Source organism: Epinephelus fuscoguttatus, linkage group LG7, assembly GCF_011397635.1.
Source record: "Epinephelus fuscoguttatus linkage group LG7, E.fuscoguttatus.final_Chr_v1".
NCBI lineage: Eukaryota > Metazoa > Chordata > Actinopteri > Perciformes > Serranidae > Epinephelus > Epinephelus fuscoguttatus.
Window position 1 is genome coordinate 4,345,542 of NC_064758.1, and position 26,870 is coordinate 4,372,411.

At 41.3% G+C, this 26,870-nt stretch overlaps 1 protein-coding gene across 2 annotated transcripts; it reads left to right on the plus strand.

Annotated features, from left to right (window-relative positions):
- Positions 1–26,393, plus strand: tbc1d25 (TBC1 domain family, member 25). Of its 2 annotated transcripts, XM_049581658.1 has the most exons (7): positions 1–170; positions 8,420–8,529; positions 10,440–10,594; positions 12,037–12,164; positions 12,266–12,454; positions 17,373–17,648; positions 19,728–26,393. In XM_049581658.1, exons 1-7 carry the CDS (start codon positions 126–128, stop codon positions 21,393–21,395), a joined length of 2,571 nt encoding a protein of 856 aa, XP_049437615.1. In that variant the 5' UTR covers positions 1–125; the 3' UTR covers positions 21,396–26,393. The 2 variants fall into 2 exon arrangements, with proteins under 2 accessions (XP_049437615.1, XP_049437616.1); XM_049581659.1 differs by lacking the exons at positions 1–170; positions 10,440–10,594.
- Positions 26,394–26,870: the final 477 nt, after the last annotated feature.

Genomic DNA, 26,870 nt, shown 5'->3' on the forward strand with positions numbered 1-26,870 from the left:
GGAACTCGGCTAGTGCAGCACCCCTCATACCCCCCACCCCCTCACCATGTTATTGATCACCATGTCGGTGTAGGAGGAAAACAAAACTCTTAACAACCACCCTGTTCCGAAACGGAGTCTTTAAAATGGCAGGCGAGGAGGAGAGGGGGGTGGTTCGTGTCAAAGTCAAGGTAGGATGATTAAGGTTTCAATAATGAATAGTCTGCTATAACGTCCGCTAGTTAGCTAGTAGCAACCCCGTTATCCTGTTTATTGAATTGTCTGCTTAGTGTTTGCTAGCTGTCTTTTAAAATACACATTGTAGTGTTAAACGTCGACATAAAAACACCTGTGACACTGGCTGTAGAACAGTGTGCGTGTGTGTGTGTGTGAAGGGGGCCAGTCTCTACCGCGGCTACTCGCCTATTTCTACATTGTGTTTATCGCCTCATTGTTTGTTGTCGCTGAATGCTGTCTGTGACAGCTGGAAGTGCGAACCAATCATTCTTCTTATCACGTCATTCTGACCGTCTGACTGTTTTAGCTGCTTGTAACTGACACCGTGACAACTATCCGTTTAAACTCTTCATCGGGATCCAACCTAAAGCAATATCCAAAGCTCTGAACCCTCACAGACTTGAGCTGACGTCACCTGCCTGCTCAGCAATGTGTGCGTGAATGCACTGGACAGCACGACGTGACGTCACATGTTACCTTGATTGGAAGCATGTTGTGTCCTCTCTTTCACTAAACTCATATTTGTTTTTTAATTGTTCTACTGTATTTTTGCAAGATGGTAAAATGTGTCAAATCTGATGAGAATATCTTAAATCATCATGAGACAAATTGCACACATGGATTTCTGGATAGTAATGTGTATAGTAGGGATACTCAATCTTTGCCCCAGGGCCACTTTTGCAAGGAGGTCACATGTACACAGGGGCGTTTCTAGGATCTGAGAACATTTGGAGTTTAGCCTGGATGTCTGGGGGTCAGGGGATCAGTGGGATCCTCTTCTGGCACTTTTTTAGATAAACAAGCTGTATTTTGATTCTTTCATATTCACTCTAAGCTGCTTTCACTCCACCAAAGAGGGGGAGGAACCAGAGGGGAAGCCATTTCGAACATGGTAGTATGAAGCCGTTGCCATCCATGTAAATGTGCAAAGATTTTGCTCTGTCACGCAGAATTTACCCCTTTGCACTTCTGGTGGTAGCCACTTGGCTTTGGCTGATCAAATAAGTGGGTGGGCATCATGGAAGCAGAAAGAAGACAAGATGGAAGAGTCTGAATATCCAGACTTGTACAACACAGCGCTAGCAACTTATGATAACAATCAGAAGAAAATTTTGACTGAAATAACATTTTCACGAAACATCAGATGACTGGAATACAGGGTCGTAGCCAGGGTTTAGAAATTAGTGAGGTCCAGAATTTGAGAAGGAGCGGTCAGTTTGGCCCAGCTGCAGAAAATGTTCACATTATTTGACTAAAAACATATATGCATTTTAACATCAGTTTGGACCACTCTAGCTAGTAGCTACTTAAAGGTAGGGTCTGGAGGATTTTTCAGTTGCTGTTTATAAACACACATTCAAATTTGGCCCCTCCTGTCAGGCTCAACTCTCCCGGGTGTACGGAGCCCAGAGATATGGAAGAAGGCTTCACAGAAGAGGTTCAGGCAAGGCTCGGACATGCTCGGGCATGGCACCTGCGCTCTCTCATTGGCTGGGGAAATCTCCGCCCAGAAGCATCAGAGCTCACAAAAACATCAAAATACAGTTAAAGGGCAGGAGCTCTGCGAACAGAGTCACCACCACACCTGAGTAGAAGCCCATAGGTGATGATTAAGCAGGATTTCATCTGTATATGTCCATATTTTGTTTTGTTTGAAAATTCTCCAGATCCTACCTTTAATAGCAGGCTGTACATAATCCTATACAGTGAGGTGATAGGGTTTTTTTTCATAGCAGGCTACTTTGTACGAGTAGGTTTAGTACAACAATAGTGGTCTTTTGAGAGAGAGAGGAGGGAGAGAGATTTTCTATTGTAAGGACTCTAGAAAACCATTTTCACTGAGACATACTGAGGTGAGAGGTAAAGACACCCCTTTAACCAAAATTCATACCAAAATGACACCTACAAACACAAGTACTACCCAAGCTGTACACTACACACAGTCATCATTTATTTAAAAAAAAAACAAAAAAAAACCCATACATACTCTTTGTCTTAGGTTTTTTTTAAACAAATGAATCTAATGTATTCTGGAGAAAATGTTTTCTTTTTGACATCTTTCTTTCCCTCTTCTGTCACTGTGACTTGTTTTTTTCTGTAGGGGGGAACCCCTGTTAAAGGGTTTTTTGGGGGAGTTTTTCCTTATCAGCTGCGAGGGTTCTGAGGACAGAGGGATGTCGTATGCCGTAGCCCTGTGAGGCAAATTGTGATTTTTGATATTGGGCTTTATAAATAAGATTGATTGATTGATTGATTCATCAACGAGGTTGATTAGACCTGATTGATTACATTACATTATAATGCTTGAAGATAATTTGGAATGAAGGGTTTGAATTTTTGCATGTGATTATTATCAAATTCTAGGCTAGCAAGAGTAATAACAATGCAACAACAACAAATAAATAGTAGATGACACAAAGATGTGAGGTCATGTACTCTTCAAATAAGTGAATAAAGCGCTGCATAATGTAACAACATTACTTGATGTGGTTTAAGGCTTCAAGCCACTGAATAGTGTTCAGATAGACAGAGGGATGCTCTTATTGCCCAGTGCATTATATATCAAATATCCACCTCAATCAAATCTAGTATACAACATACAGGTGCATCACCATAATTTAGAATATCATAATAAGTTCAATATTTTTATGTCATATATATATATATATGTGTGTGTGTGTGTGTGTGTGTGTATATATATATATATACACACATGTATACACATATTGTATATACAGTACAGGCCAAAAGTTTGGACACACCTTCTCATTCAGTGTGTTTTCTTTATTTTCATGACTATTTACATTGTAGATTCTCACTGAAGGCATCAAAACTATGAATGAACACGTGGAGTTATGTACTTAACAAAAAAAGGTGAAATAACTGAAAACATGTTTTATATTCTAGTTTCTTCAAAATAGCCACCCTTTGCTCTGATTACTGCTTTGCACACTCTTGGCATTCTCTCGATGAACTTCAAGAGGTAGTCACCTGAAATGGTTTTCCAACAGTCTTGAAGGAGTTCCCAGAGGTGTTTAGCACTTGTTGGCCCCTTTGCCTTCACTCTGCGGTCCAGCTCACCCCAAACCATCTCGATTGGGTTCAGGTCCGGTGACCTGAGGCCAGGTCATCTGCCGCAGCACTCCATCACTCTCCTTCTTGGTCAAATAGCCCTTACACAGCCTGGAGGTGTGTTTGGGGTCATTGTCCTGTTGAAAAATAAATGATCGTCCAACTAAACGCAAACCGGATGGGATGGCATGTGGCTGCAGGATGCTGTGGTAGCCATGCTGGTTCAGTGTGCCTTCAATTTTGAATAAATCCCCAACAGTGTCACCAGCAAAACACCCCCACACCATCACACCTCCTCCTCCATGCTTCACAGTGGGAACCAGGCATGTGGAATCCATCCGTTCACCTTTTCTGTGTCTCACAAAGACACGGCGGTTGGAACCAGAGATCTCAAATTTGGACTCATCAGACCAAAGCACAGATTTCCACTGGTCTAATGTCCATTCCTTGTGTTTCTTGGCCCAAACAAATCTCTTCTGCTTGTTGCCTCTCCTTAGCAGTGGTTTCCTAGCAGCTATTTGACCATGAAGGCCTGATTCGCGCAGTCTCCTCTTGACAGTTGTTCTAGAGATGGGTCTGCTGCTAGAACTCTGTGTGGCGTTCATCTGGTCTCTGATCTGAGCTGCTGTTAACTTGCGATTTTTGAGGCTGGTGACTCGGATGAACTTATCCTCAGAAGCAGAGGTGACTCTTGGTCTTCCTTTCCTGGGTCGGTCCTCATGTGTGCCAGTTTCGTTGTAGCGCTTGATGGTTTTTGCGACTCCACTTGGGGACACATTTAAAGTTTTTGCAATTTTCTGGATTGACTGACCTTCATTTCTTAAAGTAATGATGGCCACTCGTTTTTCTTTAGTTAGCTGATTGGTTCTTGCCATAATATGAATTTTAACAGTTGTCCAATAGGGCTGTGGGCTGTGTATTAACCTGACTTCTGCACAACACAACTGATGGTCCCAACCCCATTGATAAAGCAAGAAATTCCACTAATTAACCCTGATAAGGCACACCTGTGAAGTGGAAACCATTTCAGGTGACTACCTCTTGAAGCTCATGGAGAGAATGCCAAGAGTGTGCAAAGCAGTAATCAGAGCAAAGGGTGGCTATTTTGAAGAAACTAGAATATAAAACATGTTTTCAGTTATTTCACCTTTTTTTGTTAAGTACATAACTCCACATGTGTTCATTCATAGTTTTGATGCCTTCAGTGAGAATCTACAATGTAAATAGTCATGAAAATAAAGAAAACGCATTGAATGAGAAGGTGTGTCCAAACTTTTGGCCTGTACTGTATATATATATGTAAACCATCTAATTAAAAGGCAAGCAAAATAAAAACAACATAATCTAAACTGAAGTGAATAAACACGTTAAAGTAATTACAATGTACAGTGATCTTGAAGTAAACATGAGCTACTACACTTAATAATGTTATTTTCTATTCTATTCCAGTGTTTCCCACAAAACAGGAATCTATTCGTGGTGGTGTGGTCCTGGGGGGGGGGGGTATTAAAAATATTTTTCAATACTCATCTGTGTGAAGAAGTGAACATCCAACGTCAGAGGTAATTACTAACGAGCAGAACCACACGGCCGGGCTCCACCGGCTGCAAACCTACGTCACGTCAACGTAGCGCTGCGGCGTATTCATTTGGGCTCCACTGATTGCGTATGGGGGCGGCACGGTGGTGTGGTGGTTAGCACTCTCGCCTCACAGCAAGAGGGTTGCCGGTTCGATCCTGGGCGTGGGAGCCCTTCTGTGCGGAGTTTGCATGTTCTCCCCGTGTCAGCGTGGGTTCTCTCCGGGCACTCCGGCTTCCTCCCACAGTCCAAAGACATGCAGATTGGGGACTAGGTTAATTGATAACTCTAAATTGTCCGTAGGTGTGAATGTGAGCGTGAATGGTTGTTTGTCTCTATGTGTCAGCCCTGCGATAGTCTGGCGACCTGTCCAGGGTGTACCCTGCCTCTCGCCCGATGTAGCTGGGATAGGCTCCAGCCCCCCCGTGACCCTCAAGAGGATGAAGCGGTTAGAAGATGAATGAATGAATGAATGATTGCGTACGGAAGCGACACATAGAGACGCTAGCGGGGTTGTTTACTGTTTGCCGAGCCGAGAGGCTGCATGTAGGCTACATGAAATGTTAAAGCATTTTCCACCTAAATTATTACATATATTTGAGTTATCTACAAGTTTACTGTACTGTTTGTCATCTACTCGCTTTCAAATGTCCACCACGGACATTTACACAATGTCACGGATAAACATGGGTAAATGCATGGAAAAAAATCATCACATATCACCTCTGATAATGGTTTATTCATTTAAAAACACATTGTGCTCGTTTAGCACACTGTTTCATATAGTTTTTATCTGCTGGAGGGTCGCGTAGGGGAGCATAGCGCGACAAAAATAGAAGAGCCGCGTAAAATAGAGAGTTGTCGCGCGACAGACAGGGGTTGTCGTGCTGCTCCCATTGCCAGTGGAGCCGCTGTAATTGATTAACAGGGTGGCGAGCTGCTACGGGACTCGTGCTGCAGTTAACACTACTAACAGCGTGAGTTAATGTCTCTGCACATGTTGAGCTTCCGGCTATGTTAATACAGACACAGGCTAATATAACATGATGAGTTAGAGTTGTTCGGACCACTTTTGGACTTGTTTGCCCACATATTTGTACCGAGAGGTCTTTGGATCTGTTCTGCTACTACGTCTGCTTCTTCTTCTTCTGGTGGACCAGGTGCATTAAGTCTTTACGATGCATACCGCCACCTATTGCACCGGAATTGTAACGACAAGCTACATTCACAGACACTGAGTCCCATTATAATGTGTTTATGAGCGAGGTCGAACAGGTAGCGCCAAAAGCAGAGATATCTATATGTGGCGGAGATAATTTATTCGTGGCGCACCGCCACAGATAAATGAATGTATGGGAAACACTGTTTATTCTGTTCTATTCCAGTTGCCCAAACCCCACTCTGGTCTTTGGCTTTATTGATCATTGTCAACATTTTGTTTAAAAGAAGTCAATGAAGCTCCCCCAGATATTTTCAAAGTGTCAGCTTTTTGTTTGTGATGTGTTTTTCTGTAGCAACACGTTGATAAAACCTTAATATATTGCTCCATACTTTATATGTTCACATCTTTCAAACCATTCCATCTTTCTGTAGCTATTGTTCTTTAAGCTTGTAAGAGACACAAGTCTGTTATCGCACAGTCACTCTTCTTAGTAATAAAATCGCTTGGATAAATATCCAAGATTTATAGCTTTGGCCGACATGGGATTTTCAGTGTTGTTATCTGGTCAGAAGGGGTGGGGAAAAAATCGATACAGCACAATATTGGGATTTTTTTTGTGTGGGAATATTGTATCACCACACAGTGCCAAGTATCTCTTTTTTTTTATTATTGCATAGATTATTAACAACGCAAATACAAATTAAACTTTGGGTAGCCTGCTTTTCCAGCCCACTAGATCATTTTGCTGCAAAATCTTACTGAATAAAACAGATGTTGACAAAGTTTTCCTTTGGAAACATAATTTGCAGTTTAAAACAGGCAATAAATGGCAATATATCACAAAATATTTTATTGCAATCCTCGGGATGCAATATCTTTACAATCGTAATTATATTGTATCGTGACTAAAGTATCGTGATAATATTGTATTTTGGAGCCTCTGGTGACTCGCAGCCTGACTGGTTAGCCATGTCAGGAACCTCCTTTCAAAAACTGTTAACCACATTACATTCCCACAAGCAGTAAAAGATAATATAAACTAGGGATGCACCGAATATATTCGGTAACCAAATATTGAAAAAAACCACACATTAAGTATTCGGTGGAATAAGTGAAAAGCACGGCCGAATAATAGCGGCGTTTTTTGATAACGCAATCAAACAGCGTGCGGTGACAGACGGAGTAAAATGTCGGCAGTGCGGTGATATTTTACTCTGTCTGTCACCGCACTTGCATTTGCGACTAAAAACAGTTTTGTGCAAGCAAATTAAATCATTCAGCATGCTGTGTAAGTACAGATTTCAACCAGCAGCAGCAATATGGCACCCATAGTCCTCCATGGCGCAAGATAAGACTTACCGGCGACGGACAAGTCCGGCTCCAATAATGTCCTCTTTTTGGCGTCATGACTGCCCAAAAGTACCTGGACAGCCGAGCCATGGCGGTACACAGGTATGTGACGTGTCAGAGGAGAAACAAGCCGTTCACATTACTCTTTGTGGCAGGTAACGGTCCACAAACCTCACCGCACTTTGGGGACTGTTCTTTACTTATGAAGGGACTTGTCAGGGGAGGAGGGTGGCTGGTTGATTTTTATTTTATTTATTTATTTTTATTTTGATCCCCCCCATGTTAATCACTTATTGATACTGTTTTTGAAGTATGAATAAGTCAATGAGTAATTTATTCCATTGACATATCATTGATGTATTATAGAAAAGTGATTTATTTTTTTCTAAATGACAAAACAATGACATCTGCCTCATTTTCGCTGTGGTATCCTGATACTACTCAGAACCGTGATACTTTCACTGGTATCATACCGTGGGTCCCAATTTTGGTACCGTGACAACACTAATCTGGAGGGGGTTCATCTGCAAAAACTAATGAAAAACTAAACAACGGTATTCGGTATTCGGCCAAACTTTTAATTTTATTCGGCTTTGGCCACAAATTTTCATTTCGGTGCATCCCTAATATAAACATATACTTGTATCATCCACACATCTCTGTCAGCCAAATAAACAATCGCGCACAACAGTAGAACACAGAGGTGTGCTCTGAACACCAGTGCTGTTATTTTGTGTTTTTATAAATTTGTCATACATTAAAATATTTATTAAATTTTAATAATTATTTCAACCACAGCAGCCAGCTTTACTATAAACAGTCAGCGTACTGATTATAAAGTACATTTGAACAGTACAGAGGGGTAGTAAAAATATACTTAAAATCTCAGCATGTAGACTCAATTCTGGAAATGAACAGTTGTCCAGTGCAGCGCATCAATTCTTGAATACTGTCTGCTAAAAGCAGTATATTATGTCACCACCTCCCTCCATGTTTTTCTCACAGTATCATCTTTTTTTTCCAATGTAATGCTTTTTTCAGAAATGTGACGGGGTGCTTCCTGTGGAGTTTCGCTCTTTTGCTGTTGATCCTCAGATAACATCACTGGAAGTCCTGCAGCACATACTTATCAGAGCCTTTGACTTGAATGGGTAAGAATGATCACCCTGGCTTAAATGTTGTGTAGACACATTGGGCCTCATTCACAAATCATGTGTACACACAAATCTGTGCTTAAACCGTGCATACGTTTTAGGAACAAATCCAGGATTCATCAATATCCTTTTTACACAGAGATGGCACGATAGAGCTGCTATGAAGTCCTTTCTTTTTGCCTCCTTGCAGTTTTACACAGAACCAAAACATGGCAGCATCATTCAGCTCCAGTCTGTGATTTTAGACAGCATTCTTGCATCCTGCAATCAAAAGAGGCATGACAGGTTTCACATGTAATACACCACCTTCGGCCTCTAGTGTGACATATAACATATGCGTCAGTAGTGCTTTGTACTTTTTTTTTTTTTAAAGATATTTTTTGGGGCTTTTTGCCTTTATTTGATAAGAGATATAGCTTGAAAGGGGGAGACAGAGAGGGGCTGACATGCCACAAAGGGCCATGGGTTGGACTCAAGCGTGCAGCTGCATAAAGGCCATAAACTTTTGTACATGGAGCACCTTCTCTACCAGGTGAGCTAGTCAGCCCCCCTTTCTAAACAATAACAGCAACATAACATGTCATAACAATCCTTTACCGTCTCTGCTTTATGGCTGCTGATCTCGTCCTCTGCTCAGAGGGTAAGGAGCTCCTGGACCTCATTGTTTTCACAATTCACGGACATTTACAGCCGCTGTTCTTTCTTTAATAAGTTAGCTGCTAACTGCTATCAGCTTTTTAAATCTCCTATGGTGGGTCGCATTCATTACACGTTCTCAAGATATCTCGCTTGTGCTGCCCATGATCCTGTCTTGCCCAGCTGTCCTATTTATACAGACACCTTTTCAGGGCTGTTACCACCTTCCATCGCGGATTAAAGGTGAGACAACTCTGCCCCCCCATTGCGCAATTACATATTATATACAGAACAGCGAGGCGGCATGGCAGCACAATATTCCCGTCCCGAACAGGTAGTGTAAAAGGAGCTAATATTTTCTTACCTGAATTTGTTTGTACTCTGCAGATAAATGTCTCAGACCATGCGTATGCACAAATGATAAAGGTTCAGCTGTCTTAAAAAGTGTAAACACACACCATTTAACTAAATGCATAGTATATTAAAACAACATTCATTAAAAAGGCTGTAAAAGAAAACAGTATGTGAAATTGTTAATAACTACAACAAAATATAAAAATGGATGCCTTTTTGTCCTCAGTTCTTATAGCTGAAAAATTTTAATTATGACAAAATTTGCTAAGTGTTGCTTACAATGGAGAATATCCGAATATTCGTATTAAAATGTAACAGTTTTAGTTCTCATTGTTTGTAATGACTGGGTCCATAGTCATCTACTCCTGTTAATTGCTAGTGCCGAGGAAATTGCACATGCATGAAGGGTATATAAAGGTGGTCTCCAAGTGGGTGTGGGGACAAAATCATAACATATCATAATCTGATGACAGTTTTGCGTGTGCACGTATTTTGTGAGCAGAGTAAGAACATTTCTAGACACATACTAATGAATATATTTTTTTTAGATTTAGACTTTATATACTTTATTAATCCCCCTGAGGGGAAATTCAATTTTTTCACTCTTTTGTCATTAACACACAGGTCCGAAAGACACATACATGCACAAAGTGGAGAGACGTCAGAGTCAGGGGGCTGCCTCGGTCAGGCGCCCCGAGCGGTTGGGGGGGTCCGGTGCCTTGCTCAAGGGCACCTCGGCAGTGCCCAGGAGGTGAACTGGCACCTCTCCAGCCACCAGTCCATGCTCCATATTTGCTCCGGACGGGTACTTGAACAGACAACCCTCCGGTTCCCAACCCAAGTCCCTATGGACTGAGCTACTGAATATAGCCCATTGTGTATATCAGCATTTTCCTCTTGTTTGTCTTTCAAATTAGGAAGCGGAACTTCGGGATCAGTTACCTGTCTCGAGATCGGAGTGGTGCTGAAATGTATCTGTCTCTGCTGTCTGACTGGGATTTGGATGTTGCTTTTGTCAGTGCAGCCAAACCATATCTACAGCTCAAGATGGACATAAAGCCTTCAGAAGACAGTAAGAACACCAGTGTATCCTCAGAGAAACTAACAAAACCTAAAAGCTTATAGGAAGAAATGCAAAACATAAATATATTACAGAAAACATGCATAGAGGCGAATATGAAAACATGGCACCTGCAGACTATATTGCTTTTGTGACATATACCCTGTGTGTGAACCTAAACTGTAAAAGACTTTCTTATATGAGTGACATCGAATGTTCCTCACAGGGTTCATATTTAAAGAAAACAACACATAATTTTGCAAGAAAATTGGGACACAAGGTAGTGATCAGTGATGGGAATAACAGCGTTATAAATAAATGGTGTTACTAACAGCGCTACTTTTTTCAGTAACAACTAATCAAAAAAGTTACTGTCTCCCCCGTTACAATGCCATTACCGTTACTCACAATAAAATGCGCCGTTACTCGGCTTTACTATGGAAGCGGCTTTTACCCAAGCAAGCTCCTTCTCAGCGGAGCTCCGAAGTCTTGGGTGAGGGCAGGTGAGGGGGAAGGGAGGGAGAGACAACCGCGTAAGTGATGATGATGATGATGATGATGATGATGATTGGCTTCGGGAGAGGAAAATTTCATCATAAACCAACCAGAGGCAGTGTAGGGCGGGTATTCACAAGCACACAAGCAGGGTTGCTGTGTGGGCTTGTGTTTTTTGTAAAGTCGCTTACAAATACTGGTAGTTGCGGGTTGCGTTTCTTTTTGGGCTTATTCCCTAAACGTCGCCTTTCTCTATATATATTCGTCTAATAAGTTATTTAAACGCATGATAGTATGTCGGACAGCAGGATGTTTCCACAGCTCCGCTCCCTCCGTCCCTCTCCTTCTCTGCACACACACAGGTGACGGTCAGTCAATGAGACTTTTCACATTTAAATTGCGGTAATGAAGGTTCTTTAACGGGTGTAGATTATTGTACAATGTTTTATAATAATGATTTATTCTGTTAAGTGTCAATTTCATTAATTTAACATGTTCAATGTTGAGTTTCATTACATACAGTTGAGTTTCATTACATATAGTACCATTAGGGGGGGGTGTCCAAGCAATTTAACATATTTGAGCATTTTATAAAAAAAGTAACGCTATAGTTACTTTTCCAGGTAATTAGTTACTTTTATAGTGCAGTAACTCAGTTTCTAACTCAGTTACTTTTTGAGCAAAGTAACTACTAACTATAACTAATTACGTTTTTAAAGTAACGTTCCCAACACTGTTAAGTGATACATTGCCTGATAAGCAGGCCCATATGATATCTGCCCCTGCAAAACTCCACAGATTTTAGGAATATAGATGCTGCTTGTAAAACTCAGAATGTTGTCACTGTCTCCTCCACCTCCTTGTGCATGTCTGACCATCGTGTGTTGTATTCAGTTAGCATTAAATCAAAGTTAGTGGTTAGTTGATGGCTAAGTTCTCTGTTTTCTGTTTGACTGTAGGTCCTGTTATGGAAGACTGGGACATCATAAGCCCCAAAGATGTGATTGGCTCTGAACAGCTTCTTGCAGAGAGGACTAAATCTTTGGCATCTGCAGCTCTTCCCTTCACCCAGTCTCTACTGTCCCAGGTTACTTCACCTTCTTAAACCCTCCTCGTACAGACTCTCTTACCTTCTACCCTTGATCAGTCAGGGTTTTTTGCTTAAATGCTTGTTTCACTGGTGTTCAGGTGGGCCGCACCCTGTCCAGAGTCCAGCAAGCCTTCACCTGGTCTTATGGAGAAGAGATTAAGCCTTTCAAGCCCCCTCTGAGCGACGCTGAGTTTCACAGTTACCTCAATGGACAGGGCCAGTTGACACGACCTGAGGAGCTTAGGCTGCGCATCTACCATGGTGGTGTGGAGCCTTCACTGCGCAAGGTGGAGTACATGTGTTTAACAAGCATTACACCAATCCCATGTTCTGCAGAGTCCCAAACACACAGGACTGGGTGTTTAACCCTCTATGGTATGGCTCCTGAAAATTTCTGAAAACAGCTGGCAACATAAGTGAGTACACCCCACAGTGAACATGTCCAAACTGTGCCTAAATTGTCAATATTTTGAGGATGGCCCACAGGTGCACAGGTGAGTTTAGGGCTGGATACATACTTGGCCAGTCCATCACCTTCACCTTCAGCTTCCTCAGCAAGGCAGTTGTCATCCTCTAGGTGTGTTTTGGGTCATTATCATGCTGGAAAACTGCACTGAGGCTCAGTTTCCCAAAGGGGGCGATCATGCTCTGCTTGGAATTCATGTTTCCCAAAATGAACTGAGTATAGTGGTGGCAGCATCATGGTTTGGGGCTGCATGAGTGCTGCCACCACTATACTTGACTGTAAGCAAGGGATAGATGTCTTGGTGTTCTTTCAGCATGTGTGGCACCTTGGTGAAGAGCACCAAGACAGCTGTCCCTTGCCTACAGTCAAGTATAGTGGTGGCAGCATCATGGTTTGGGGCTGCATGAGTGCTGCCGGCTCTGCGGAGCTCGGTTCATTTAGGGAAACATGAATTCCAAGCAGAGCATGATCGCCCCTCTTCGGAAACTGAGCTGCAATGCAGTTTTCCAACATGATAATGACCCAAAACACACCTAGTAGATGACAACTGCCTTGCTGAGGAAGCTGAAGGTGAAGGTGATGGACTGGCCAATTATGTATCCAGCCCTAAACTCACCTGTGCACCTGTGGGCCATCCTCAAGCTGAAAGTGGGGTAGGGCAAGGTGTCTTCACATCCATCTGCTCCATGATGTCATCATGGAGGAGTGGGAGAGGATTCATGAAGCAACCTGTGAGCTCTGGTGAATTCCATGCCCAAAAGGGTTAAGGCAGTGCTAGATAATAATGGTTGGCACACAAAATATTGACACTTTAGGCACAATTTGGACATGTTCACTGTGGGGTGTACTCACTTATGTTGCCAGCTATTTAGATGTTGATGGCTGTGTTTTGAGTAATTTTCAGAGGGAGGTAAATCTATACTACTATACAAGCTGTACACTGACTACTTTAAGTTATATCAAAGTGTCATGTCTATAGTGTTGTCCCATGAAAAGATATAATGATATAAATATATATAAATATATAGATATAAATATTTGCAAAAATGGGAGGGGTGTACTCACTTACGTGAGATACTGTGTGTGTATATATATATGTGTGTGTGTGTGTGTGTGTGTGTGTATACAGTGGTGGAAAAAAGTTTTCGGACACCCCATGCATTTGTGAAATATTGCATTAAGAATCACTCTTAGGTCTTCAAGTGCAATTTCTTTTAGTACAGCCACAGCCAAAATACTAAATAAATCCTAAAAAAGCCATTAAAAACTTAAAATTGATTGGTTCCATAAAAATACATAAGAAATTTTGAGTATTGGGTCATTTTGGTACCAGTGATGAAGGTCGTTCTTTTTATTAAAAGACACAATTTTTGTTGCCAAGCTTCGTGTCTACATAAAGCCAGCACATTTGAAAGTTCTTCAGACACAAAAAATGGCTAAAACAAGGAACTTAACGCAGGAAACACGCCTGAAGATAAAGATTCTCAGCCAGGAAGGGTACAGCTGCTGCCAGATAGCCAGGAAGTGCAGATGCAGTCCTTCAGCAGTTGGATACACTCTGCAGAAATACAGACGAACCAACAGCTTGGAAGACAAACCAAGATCTGGGCGTCAAGGGTTTCTTCAGCAAGAAATGACCGCATCCTGATCCGCATGTGCAGGCAAAACCGCCAAATGACATCACAGGAGCTTCAGCAGCAGTGGTCAAACCAAACTGGTGTCAGTGTTCCACCCGCACTGTACGTGGCCGACTTTTAGATCATGGCTTAAGGTCCTACAAGGCTATCAAGAAGCCCCTGATCAATGAGAGACAGAGGTTAGCCCGCGTCGTTGGGCCCAGGCACACAAGAACTGGACAGCCAGGAATTGGAAGAAGATTTTGTGGTCAGATGAGTCCAGTTTCCAGCTTTATCTTCCTCCTACTAATGTGAGGGTACGCAGAAGGCCAGGCGAAGCATTATCTCAGCATGTACAGTACCTACTGTCAAGCATGGTGGAGGCAGTATCATGGTTTGGGGATGCATGAGTGCTGCTGGTGTTGGTCATCTCACTGTCTGTGATGGCACATTGAACTCTACCAAGTATTGTACCATTCTCGAAACCCACATGCTCCCTTCTGCGTGTGCACTGTTCCGTCAAGGTAAAAACTGGATGTTTCAACAAGATAATGCCCCTTGCCACACATCCAAGGCCAGTAGAACTTGGCTGCAGGAGCACAGTATCCAGGTCTTAGAGTGGCCAGCTCAATCCCCGGACATGAGCCCCATTGAAAATCTGTGGTGGATTATCAAATGTCTGTTTCAAAGCATAAACCAAAGAATTTAGAAGAATTAAAAGCAGTAATTCAAGAAGAATGGGACAAGATTACCCCTCAACAGTGTGAAAGGCTCGTGGGGAACATGCCAGCCAGGATTAGAGCTCTACTACGTGCCAATAGCAGGACTACTAAATATTAATTTGATGATGTGATGGTTTATTTATTTTTTGTTCAGTTTTGAACACATTCTCTGTTATTTGTTGACTTTGATACCGACAATGTTGAGAACTGACATATTGAAACTGTCAAGAATTTAGTTTTGTTAGTTTTTCTTGTAAACAATAAACAAAAAAATATAATTTGTATTTGTTTGTATCTGTCTAATGCAGCCACACCTTTTGAAACACAAAAAAGATTTTTCCACAAATATTTCATGATAATATTTGAGATTGTGTAAAATTTTAAGGGTGTCCGAAAACTTTTTTCCACCACTGTGTATATATATATGTGTATGTATATGTATATGTATATGTATGTGTATGTATGTATGTATGTATGTGTATATATATATATATATATATATATGTATATGTATATATATATATATATGTGTGTGTGTGTGTGTGTGTGTGTGTGTGTATATATATATATATATATATATATATATGTATATGTATATATATATGTATATGTATATATATATGTATATGTATATATATATATATATATATATATATATATATATATGTATGTATATATATGTATATGTATATATGTATTTATGTATTTATGTATGTATGTATGTATATGTACACTGAACAAAAATATAAACGCAAACATCTTTGAGCTGAACTCAAAGATCTAAAACATTTTCTATACACACAAAAGACCATTTCCCTCAAGTATCATTCACAAATCTGTCAAAATCTGTGTTAGTGAGCACTTCTCCTTTGCCGAGATAATCCATCCCACCTCACAGGTGTGGCATATCAAGATGCTGATTAGACAGCATGATTATTGCACAGGTGTGTCAAGAACGCCTTGAGGGACTTTCTTCAAATTTGGCACAAACATTCACTTGGACTCGTGAATCAACTGATTAGATTTTGGCAGTCAAAGGTCAACGTCACTGTGACCTTGTCTGTCTCATTCTTGTGACTGTGATATCCCAAGAATTCCTTGAGGGAATTTATTCAAATTTGGCACAAACGCTAATTTGGACTCAACAGTGAACTGATTGGATTTGGTTGGTCAAAAGCCAAAGGCAATGTGACCTTGCATCTGTCTCATTCTCGTGGACATGATATTTCAGAAATACCTTAAGGGAATTTCAATAAATTTGACACAATCCTCTTGGATTGCAGAATAAGCTGATTAGAATGTTGTAGTGAAAAGTCAAAGTCAATGTGACCTCACAAAATATGCTTTTAGCCGTAACTCAAAGTTTTTTAGCTAATTATTACAAAACTTAACACAATTTCTAATAGGATAAAATAAAGAAGTGATGACATTTGATATCCAGAGGTCACAGGTCAACTTCACTGTGACATTATAAAACACTTTTCTGGCCATTACTCAGCGTCATATCTCAGGAACAGAAGGGGAGGTATTAGGCCAGGTCGTTTTCACATCAGCAGCGTTTCAAGGGACTATATTCAACTTATCTTGCATTGTAACATGCATTACGACAACTTAATAAGGTATATGTATGTTTTTAAATGAAGTGGAGGAGCCTACAAGTGTTTTGTTTAGTTTGTCTCAGAGGCGCTGCGGACTGTGGACTCCGCAGCTCCGCTCAGCTGTCTACTGCTGCTGCCAGAGAAGCTGCTGCTGCTGCTTCTTCTTCTTCTTCTTCTTCTGTAACCTTGTGTGTATTGGCGGTTAATACGGCATTATCGCCACCTAGTGGATTGGAAGCGCATTACACCTATAATGGGTTTTTATTGGGAAAAATAGCTGAAATGCGACCCCCAGTGGTAAAATTACGCAAATAATTCGATATATCGGTTCAGTTAAATATTTGACTTTAAATCAAACCAGTTGGAAAATTTTCAGACTGGCACAAGCCTAGGTGGTAATTCTAGTTAAGGATGTATTGTGTGGGTATAAACATTCAAAAGTGGGTATGTTAATCTTGGGGCAACATTGTGCCATAGAAGGTAAACTTTATTGATCATGATTCAGATTCTGCTTGTCAAATATGGTTCTTATTGAATCCTTTTCTGATTCTTTGCAAACCAGAAAAGGAACCAAATTATGTTGTAAACAGAAACCACCAACAAATGATTATTCACAGGCTTTTCCCCTTCTCTCACAGAAAAAAAGCAGCCCTGTTTTCTGCCTGTGTCTCCTGCACACACAAAATGTGCCAAGTGAAATGATATAAAATCATACATTTATATATTATATTATACAATTTGTATTTTAGGACTGTTGTTGATCAGTAAGGGATTAAATGATAGATTGTTTGCTGTTGTGTTAGGTTGTTTGGCGGTACCTCCTGAACGTCTACCCTGATGGACTAAGTGGGCAGGAGAGAATGGACTACATGAAGAGGAAGACAAGGGAATATGACCAGCTGAAGAGAGAGTGGACAGCCAGGGTCAGCCACGAGGACCTTGAATTTATCCGTGGGAATGTTCTTAAAGATGTCCTGAGGACAGACCGGGCTCATCCATACTATGCAGGGTCAGAAGACAGTCCACATTTGACTGCCTTAACAGACCTGCTCACCACATTTGCCATCACACATCCACAGGTATGTAGAGATGGCTTTTATATATATGATATATATATATATATATATATATATATATGTATGTGTGTATATAATGTATATATTATGAATGGTAATATGAATGTTTTTTTGTTTTTTTTTAAAGATTATTTTTGTGGGCTTTTGCCTTTAATCGATAGGACAGTGTGTGAAATGGGGAGACAGAGAGAGAGAGAGAGAGAGAGTGGGGACTGACACACAGCAAAGGGTTGCAGGGTGGACTCGAACCCGCGACCGCTGTGGTAATATGAATGTTAATGAGGAATGGTGATGTGAAGTAGGTCATTTAAGAGCTATAGAGAGATGTTAAGGGCAATCAACTGCTCTAAGGTAATGAATTAATTTATTAATTTTATTCGACATCACCTCTGATCACATGAAAGAAGGGTTTAGCCCACTGGTTTGAAGTGTCGCTGCAGAGAGGGGACTGTAGCTGACTTCCAGATTGTTGCACTGTGTTGTTGACTTGCGTGGCAGCCAGGAGTTACAGAGCCTGTCAGACTGTGAGGGCTACAGCAGGAAGAAGCCTCAGCAGCTTGTGAAGATCTCCAGCCACTCTGGAGAAAATAGCTTGCTGAGCTGATGAGGCTTGCGGGTGGAACAACCCAGTGGTTTTACTTCAGAGCCAGCAGCAGTATCTTTAGTGGGGATAGTTGCTGGTGGTTCACCCAAAATTCTCAGCTGTGGGACAGCGACAGGCTTCTTGATTCCATGTGATACTGGCTGGATGTAGAATAACAAATCCTGACTACAGCACTTCTGAGGCTGAGTATCAGATAGATTATTTTTGTCGGGTAGCAAGCTTCAGAAAGAAAACACTTGAAAAAATGCAAGGCTTGATGGTACAAAATTTTTAGAAAATGAAAAAAAAGGAGCCTTTCAGAACAAAATCAAACAGGCTGCAGTGAGAGTCTCTCTCGAGGGGATATTTAAAAATAGCAGTTTTGTGCATTTTGTCCCTCTCAGGCAAGCGCAGGCAGTAAGTATTGCCATAGCCCACAGGAACGACCCTCCACAATGCTTTTTTTTTCCTTCAAGTGAGGATTAGAATATATGCAGTTCACATAAAAACAAATTAATATATATTTCAAATGCTTGAAGATCCACTCATTACTAAATGTGTACGTCATCCAAGAGAGACAGTAAGAACTAATGGAATGGTCAATGTTGTCATGTTGAAATCTGAGGTGTGCTGATGGATTCACGTCGTCAGCTCATGCATTGAGTAACATAACAAGTAAACATTCCACCTTAGAAGTTGCCAGCAGTCGGCCCAGTGAATTAAGTTATTTTTTACTGGCTCAAGTGAAGTCTCAATGTAAACCCTAGAAGCCTGCCTCCATTTTGAGGTCTCTTTCGGCCAGTTTGTTTACATGCACGACAGAAGTTTGGATAATGTGGAGAAATATGAACATTTGTGCAGCAGCAGTTTGTGGATATGTGTGGATGTAATAATGTGTTTGGACTAAATATTTTGCTGGATTTAGATCATCTGGACTTGTGTATGAAAAGTGAAATGGGAACTGTGTGTAAAGTGTGATTCAGTCTGGATAATATAGATCTGTGGATAATACAATAATGCTTCATAGGTGGGTTATAAGTTTTTTTGTCAGATAGAAGCATCTGTTGAGCTTGCTTGTGGTGGTTTTATCTTGAAATGGTCAGCACTGTGAGGTGTGGAGCTTTCTAGTAATAGGTCGTATTAGTAAACTGCTTAAACAATGTCAAATACAGCAGTTGTTTTATATACCATAGCCATCAAAAAAATCATTTTAGGAGGGTTCATGGACAGGCCATCTGATTTCAAACACTTGGGAGATGTGGGGTGTCCATGAGGCATTTCCTACTCTCCATATCGGTTGGGGAATTCAAATAAAGAAATATATAAACAAGCAGAAGAAACAGAAGAAAATAGGTGGCATACTAATAGACATACGATCAGAGGTTGATGTCTCTTTTGCATGTTTAAAAGCATCTACATATCTACATGATTTAGGATTCTGTGTTTATTTGTACACTGTAGACTTCTGTAACTTTGTGTGGATGTGTTTTGTTTTTCAGATATCATACTGTCAAGGTATGAGTGATATTGCGTCCCCTATACTTGCTGTAATGGACAATGAGGCGCATGCCTTCATTTGCTTTTGTGGCATCATGAAACGCTTGGAGGGGAACTTCCGGCCAGATGGGCAGCTTATGTCTATCAAGTTCCAGCATCTAAAGCTGCTTCTGCAGTACTCAGATCCTGAATTCTACTCTTACCTGGTATCCAGAGGAGCTGACGACCTCTTCTTCTGTTACCGCTGGCTGCTTCTGGAGCTCAAGCGAGAGTTTGCTTTTGATGATGCTTTGAGGATGCTTGAGGTAACTTGGAGCTCCCTGCCCCCAGATCCTCCTGAAACTGAAGTAGAGCTTCTGGGACCACTAGTTGAAACCAGTGAAACAGTGTCCCTCAGAGACAAGGACAAGGCAGTTGAGAATTGCCTCGGTGATGATAAGGAACAAAAAGAGAAGCAGCGTAGACGACATATGCTGAGACCGTCAAGAGAAGAGCCAGATATGAGCAGGAATGCTGTCATAAAAGAAAAGGGAAGCGATGGCGAATATGATGTTCCTCAAGTGACCATGGAAAAGGCAGATTTGGAGGCTCCTCCTTTTGAGAGGCAAACTAGTTTCGGGGAGTTTAAATACTATACTGCCCGGAATGAAGATAGCTTTCATATGGAGGATGCTGAGCATCCACAGGTCTTGGTGTCTTCAAAGCCAGTAACAAGCATCCCAAGGCGCCAGTCCACAGTTGACAGTGAGGAGGATCCAGGAGAGAGAACACCTCTCATAAAAAACTGTGACAGTGGTTTCTCTCCAGGATCATCCCTTCCTCTCTTCCCTAGTGGCCTACCAATCTGGAAAAATAGCCCATCTGGCTCTCCCACATCTTCAGCTTCACCCTCCAGCTGGCCAGGTGCTTCTCCAGACTCTCCTCCAAAATCCCCATCCCCAACCAATGGAAGTGAGGCCTCTCCAAGAACTGTCCCAAAAGTTTTGACCTCCTCTGCCCAAGTGCTCAACAGTACAGGGATTAACTCACCTACGACCCCCACTGTAAAAACATCTGTTGCGTCTCCAACCCACAATCAGAATCGATCCCTGCTCTCTTCACCCATTTTGTCCTTTGGAAGAGGCCCCTCGCCGTCTGGCAGCAGGTCGTCCTCCAACAATCTCCTTTCACCTGGAAGCAAATCCCCCAGCACCACAGCTAACACACCCAGTTCTTCAAAAGCTGACACCACCAGCATCAAACCGTGTTCCTTGCCGCCTCCTCAAGAGTTTGGCAAAGGCAATCCCTTCATGCTGTTCCTGTGCCTGTCCATCCTGCTGGAGCATCGAGACCACATCATCAAGAACAGCTTGGATTACAATGAGCTAGCCATGCACTTTGATCGCCTTGTGCGTCGCCACAACCTGAGCAGGGTGCTACAGCGAGCCAAGGCCTTATTTGCAGACTACTTGCAGAGTGAAGTGTGGGACTCAGAAGAAGGGGATGAGGTTAGCTCGGACTCCCCAACAACAACTACCGCTGCTCAACACTCTCCCTCTTCAACCATCTCTGCCAGGCCCATTTACAGCCCTTTGGCATCGCCTCAGTCATCCTCACAGAACTCAACCTATAACCTCGCAACCACCATTCCCTCCCCAACAGGTCAAGTTTCCCTCTCTCCCACCTCCTGATTCCATCATGCATCATTGGCTTCCCATCCTCAAAGAGCTCCTCAGTAGACTGTGGCCCATTGGAGGTGTACATCTTTTTTAGATAGCCTTATATATTAAATTGGTTTGGTACCAATCTTCTCATCCTGTGTATGCTTGAATACATATATATACCTTATGTCTGTAATCATGGTAATATTTTATTTTTTTCATCATTTGCTGTCTGTCCTGGGAAGAGAAGATGAGGGAGCTTAGTTATTCATCATATCTAGAGGTTACTGATGCATGAAATGTTAAAAAGGCATTTAACCTGTGTTGTCCTTTTATTTACAAGCTCCTGATATGTCTAATAAGCCACAAATGTGTCTTAACTAAAGCAATCAAGCTACATTAGTTATAAACAGAACAGAAAACCCAGACTGTAATTTGTTGTTAGTCTGTCACAGTGTAAACCGAAGGCAACACTTGTGAGTCAAAACAAGGCCAGCATGCATATTGCACCTACCTAATCCAGGGGTAAACCATCAATACATTTACATGGGGTTATAAACTGTTGCTGAGACACTCTCAGCACTAGAAAAAAAACTTTCTGAAGATGTAACACACTACTGAACAACTATTCTTCCCCTAAGATTTCAATAGGTAGCCATGTGTGACCATAGACTGGATTTAAGGATGGACAATATGTCTACACTCATCCTACTGTGCAAAAATGACACCAAAACATCTTGGATACGTCATCTGCCATCTTGCACTGGTGAAGTCATTTAGAGTCAGAGTCTGCACATTAGCAATTTCCATGGTGTCAATTTCCTGCCCATACACCTGTCACACCCAGTCAAGAGCAGCACCAGTGGTCGAAACACACCAATTGGCACACACAACTGGCAATCCTGACATCAAATGGCCTTTTTTTTAGCATGAAATAACTAATAAATCTCAGAGCAACTTAGAGAGTGCCGAGGTCACAAATGGGGCTAGCGATGTCCCAGTTAGTGATGTCTAAAGGGTATTTTGCCTTTGACAGCAATCTAAAACCTCTGCTATGATGTTATTAATTGCAATGTGAATTGAAGTATGGAATACTTGAACAGTTTAACCCATAGAGAGAAGTATAGCAGCAGTTTTCTGACCGAAAAAATGAAAGGAAGTGAGACCTCTGGCAGGATGACAAACTATCTTGACACCTTGACTTGATACCTTCACCCAATTACAAACTGGATTAAGAAACCTGCCAAATATTTAAAGGTGAAATCCAATAACTTCACACAGGAAGTCCTACTCACCCTGTGAATTAAGTGAATAATGCTGCAGTGGCCCATACATTCCCCAACATAAAGATTACCATTCATACCATTTATGTTTTATGCTGTAGATGAGCCAAAATGACCTTATATGTCCTCTTAAGCCTATTGTCTTGTTGCCATTAGCTTGATATTTTTGCCATTTCTGCTATCACCAAAACAAAACTTTCTACATGTTTAATGATGCTTAAATGATTCAATTGCTTACTGCTTCTGTATAAAAGAAGTTACACGATCTGTTTTCTCCCAGGGTGCACTATAGGTAAGGTGAGATCGAGGGGACATGAATGACAGTTTTTTTTAGGCCTCCATACAAACTTAAATCACCGATTTTGGGTTGGTGCAATGAGTTGGTGTCACTGGTAAGTTGACACAGGATGGTTAATTTTAGCTAAATAATTCTTATATATTCACAGGTGTCTCTTTAAAAATATTTTTGTTATTGCTCATTTGTTTTTGTTTTTCAACTGTGAGTGTCACTCAGCCAGTCAGTTATTCATGGAATTAAGGCTTATAGATCCAGTCAGTGGTACATAGCGAGGGTCTCCATAGTTAAAGCAGGACAAAGCAGCTGATCATTTTTGTTTGATGACAACACAGAAAACAGTGAGATCTAACCCCAGGGGCCGTACACATGGCGCATTTTTTATTGTTTTTAATGTAGATGCGCGGCTGCTGCGCTCAAACGCAAATGCGACACTGTCGCAGCGCGCGCGCACTCCCAAGCGCCTACTTGTCAGGGCACGATGGCTGCGATGAAGATCAGCTCTGCACTCAGGATTTCAAGTAAATATGCTAGGTTATGGTGCTTGTTGCGGTCGCACAGCCATCACTCCCTGAAAAATAGGCACTGGGGAATGCATGCATGTCGCGACAGCGTCGCATTTGCGTTTGAGCACAGCTGCCGTGCATCTACATTGAAAACTGAATTTGAAGGCGCAAAGCGGAGCATGTGTATGTCACCTAACACTCTGAGGGTATGTGGATGCAGTACTGTAAAACACACATTGGTGTCGATCTGCATTTTATAGACACCATTGTGTTGATATAGCCTATTGTATGTGCTGGATTCATACATTCAAACTACAACAGTAAAGCAAGTACTGTGCATTATTTAGTGCTTTGTAGCGTCATCATTCAGAGAGGTATTATTTTAGGTATTTGGTCATGATGTTTTTGAAAGACTTTTTGTTATGTTTTGTGTTATGATTTCAAAGACACCCTGGGTTCTCTTTGTCTAAATGAGGCTAATTAATGCACAACTGCAGGCATCACATATTGATGGTTTTTATACTTGCTTTGTGTTGTTGCTCATGAGAAGGAAATAACTGACTCCTGGCTGTGTAACTATTATCTTTACCACTGATTCTTCAGTGTGTTTGACATTGTAAAGTGGAATATGATATATTGCCACTTGACACGGCAAAAAACATGAGTCTTTGTGCAACCGTTTGGCAGAGAAGTGCCTCATTTGTTTGACTCAGTAGCCTTGATTTATATTTTCTTTTGTGCTCTTAACATCAGTGTACATTATGTTGTCATAGGGACTGATTTAAAGGCCAGCTATAGGGCTGAGTGATATTAGAATCAAATGGTTTATTGACAGACATTGTTAACATGTGGGGCATCCTGATGCTAGAAGTGTTTGGCTCTGGCTGGTGTGCTTGGACTCGCCTCTGATTGATTTTAAGAGGAGTTCGACTAGATCATATCAGTGATGCACGCATGGTATTCACTGCAGAGAAAAAGCTAGTTTTAACCATTTAAGATATATTGCGTATCTAACCAAGTTATGGATCATGACATGATACACATCTTAATGTCTCATTGACTTTTGTTCCAAGCTCATTTCTGCAAGCCGAAGAGAAAAATTTGGAATGCTTATTTTCATTTTTAGTCACTGAGTCAAAATGATGATATATGTACTCTGTAGCATCGCAGAGGGAATGGAAAATCATTCAAACAGGATTTATGTTTTCATAGATACACCTCTTGATTTTGTAATTGTACTCCCAGATCCCCAAGTTTCAGGGTTTTTCAGACCTGAAAAAGTCATGGAATTAGTCAAAATCATTGAACGTTGTGGAAAAGTCATGGAATTTTGTCATTTAAAATGAAATTGTTACAATAATCTTCAGTTGATAACCATCCACATAATGTAAGTTAATAGGAAATTAATTTTCTGTAGCTGAAGACGTAGCGTGGCTCTAACATAAGGCGATGTGTTAGTGTTTTGCTTACTATGGAGTATGTTTCATCTTGTAGTCCTTGGGTTCGTCTCTCCCTTCCAGTATGCCAGCTAGCTAAAATTAATCTGAATAGGGTTAGAATCTGATGTTTGAAAAACACAGGGCAAGACAAAAAAAAAAAGTCTTTGTTATGGGTCCTTTAAAAGTCATGAAAAAGTTTGGAAATGTTGTCCATGAAAATATGAGGGAACCCTGATGTTTTCTCCCTCATTGCTGATGCTTCGGATCTCAGCACAGTTCAGTTGTGTAGGAATTTTTGGGGTCATGGGAATACAAGAACAATATCAGACAGTGTATCTTAAAATTGTCAAATTTTTTGTTTGTTTTTCTCTGCATTGTTTACCTTCAGACTTTATTCATGGTTTTGAGAGGCCTATATTATGTATATTCTCAGTAGTCTGTAATGCAGAAGGTTGTACAGGAAGCGAGATTGCTCCACCTCCAATAGGAGAATCCCTCTTTGACAAGCGCTTCTGTTTTAAGCAGAAACTAAAGTAATTCTCATGTCTTTAGAAAGACCCTTGTGATTATTGTGGTTATTACTCTTACATTTGGTTTCGCCACCTTTTGTAAATCAGTATTTATTAGCATATTTAAAAAGAACTGAAGTAACTGGACTGGCTGGACTATGAGCTAGCAATATGTGCATTTGTAAAAAAGAAAAAAAAGATTTGTTTATTTCATTAAGTTATATTTGTGCACAAAAGTTAAACTTTTTAATCATACACCACACAACAATGTTACTGATTGTATATCGGATACAAATAAATAATCAATGCAACTGATTGTTCTTTTGAATTGACTGAAAATGAAAGCATGAAAGCTGGGCTTGGTATCTTCATCTTCTAACCGCTTCATCCTCTTGAGGGTTGCGGGGGGGCTGGAGCCTATCCCAGCTGACATCGGGCGAGAGGCAGGGTCATGGGTGCAGATCTGATGACAAGTTTGGGGGGGACACAATCAGTTGTGATTTTTTTTTTAATTGCACGCATGCAAATCATGCCCACAGAGCGCTTGAGATTGCCAGCATATTTCACGATTTCATAGAGGCTCATCACCATCACCAAGTCATTCAAAATGCACTACAAAGAGAATCATATGCTTACCTTTACTGTTTATTTCTCTTAAACAGCCAGTAGTACATAGAACCAGCCATCACCCTCCTTTTCACTGCTTCGCTGTTAGTTAATGCTACTTCTAGTTTCAGGGTCTCAGGCATGTTATGTCCACTCATGTTCTCATCTCTCGCCTCTCACGGATTCCCATTTCTCCTCATCATCTTCCCTTTCTCCCAGTATATAGGACTACTGTATACATTTGTTCAATTTCAATCATTTAAGCTAATTAGAATTGGGGGGGACAATTTGTGTTTTTCAGAATTTGGGGGGGACATATCCCCCCCGTCCCCCCTGGGATCTGCACCCATGGGCAGGGTACACCCTGGACAGGTCGCAGGGTTGACACATAGAGACAAACAACCATTCACGCTCACATTCACACCTACGGACAATTTAGAGTTATCAATTAACCTAGTCCCCAATCTGCATGTCTTTGGACTGTGGGAGGAAGCCGGAGTGCCCGGAGAGAACCCACGCTGACACGGGGAGAACATGCAAACTCTGCACAGAAGGGCTCCCACGCCCGGGATCGAACTGGGAACAACAGTGCAATACTGGTGGGCACAAATGATCTGTGAGCAAAACTGTTTCGGAGGGCTGACATACACTGAACAGAGGATGTGAAACCTCTCTTGTAATTGCCTGGCCTTTCCTACCACTCTGGACTCACAGGTCATCATTATGCTGTTTTGCTGCTGTCCAGCAATTTTAATGGACAGTATCTAATCAAACTCCTCCACTTTTCACAGTCTGAAAATTAAAGTTAGACTATATTAAAAAGAGAAAAAAGTGTTAAAGTCTGATAAGTTGTAGCACATTACACAG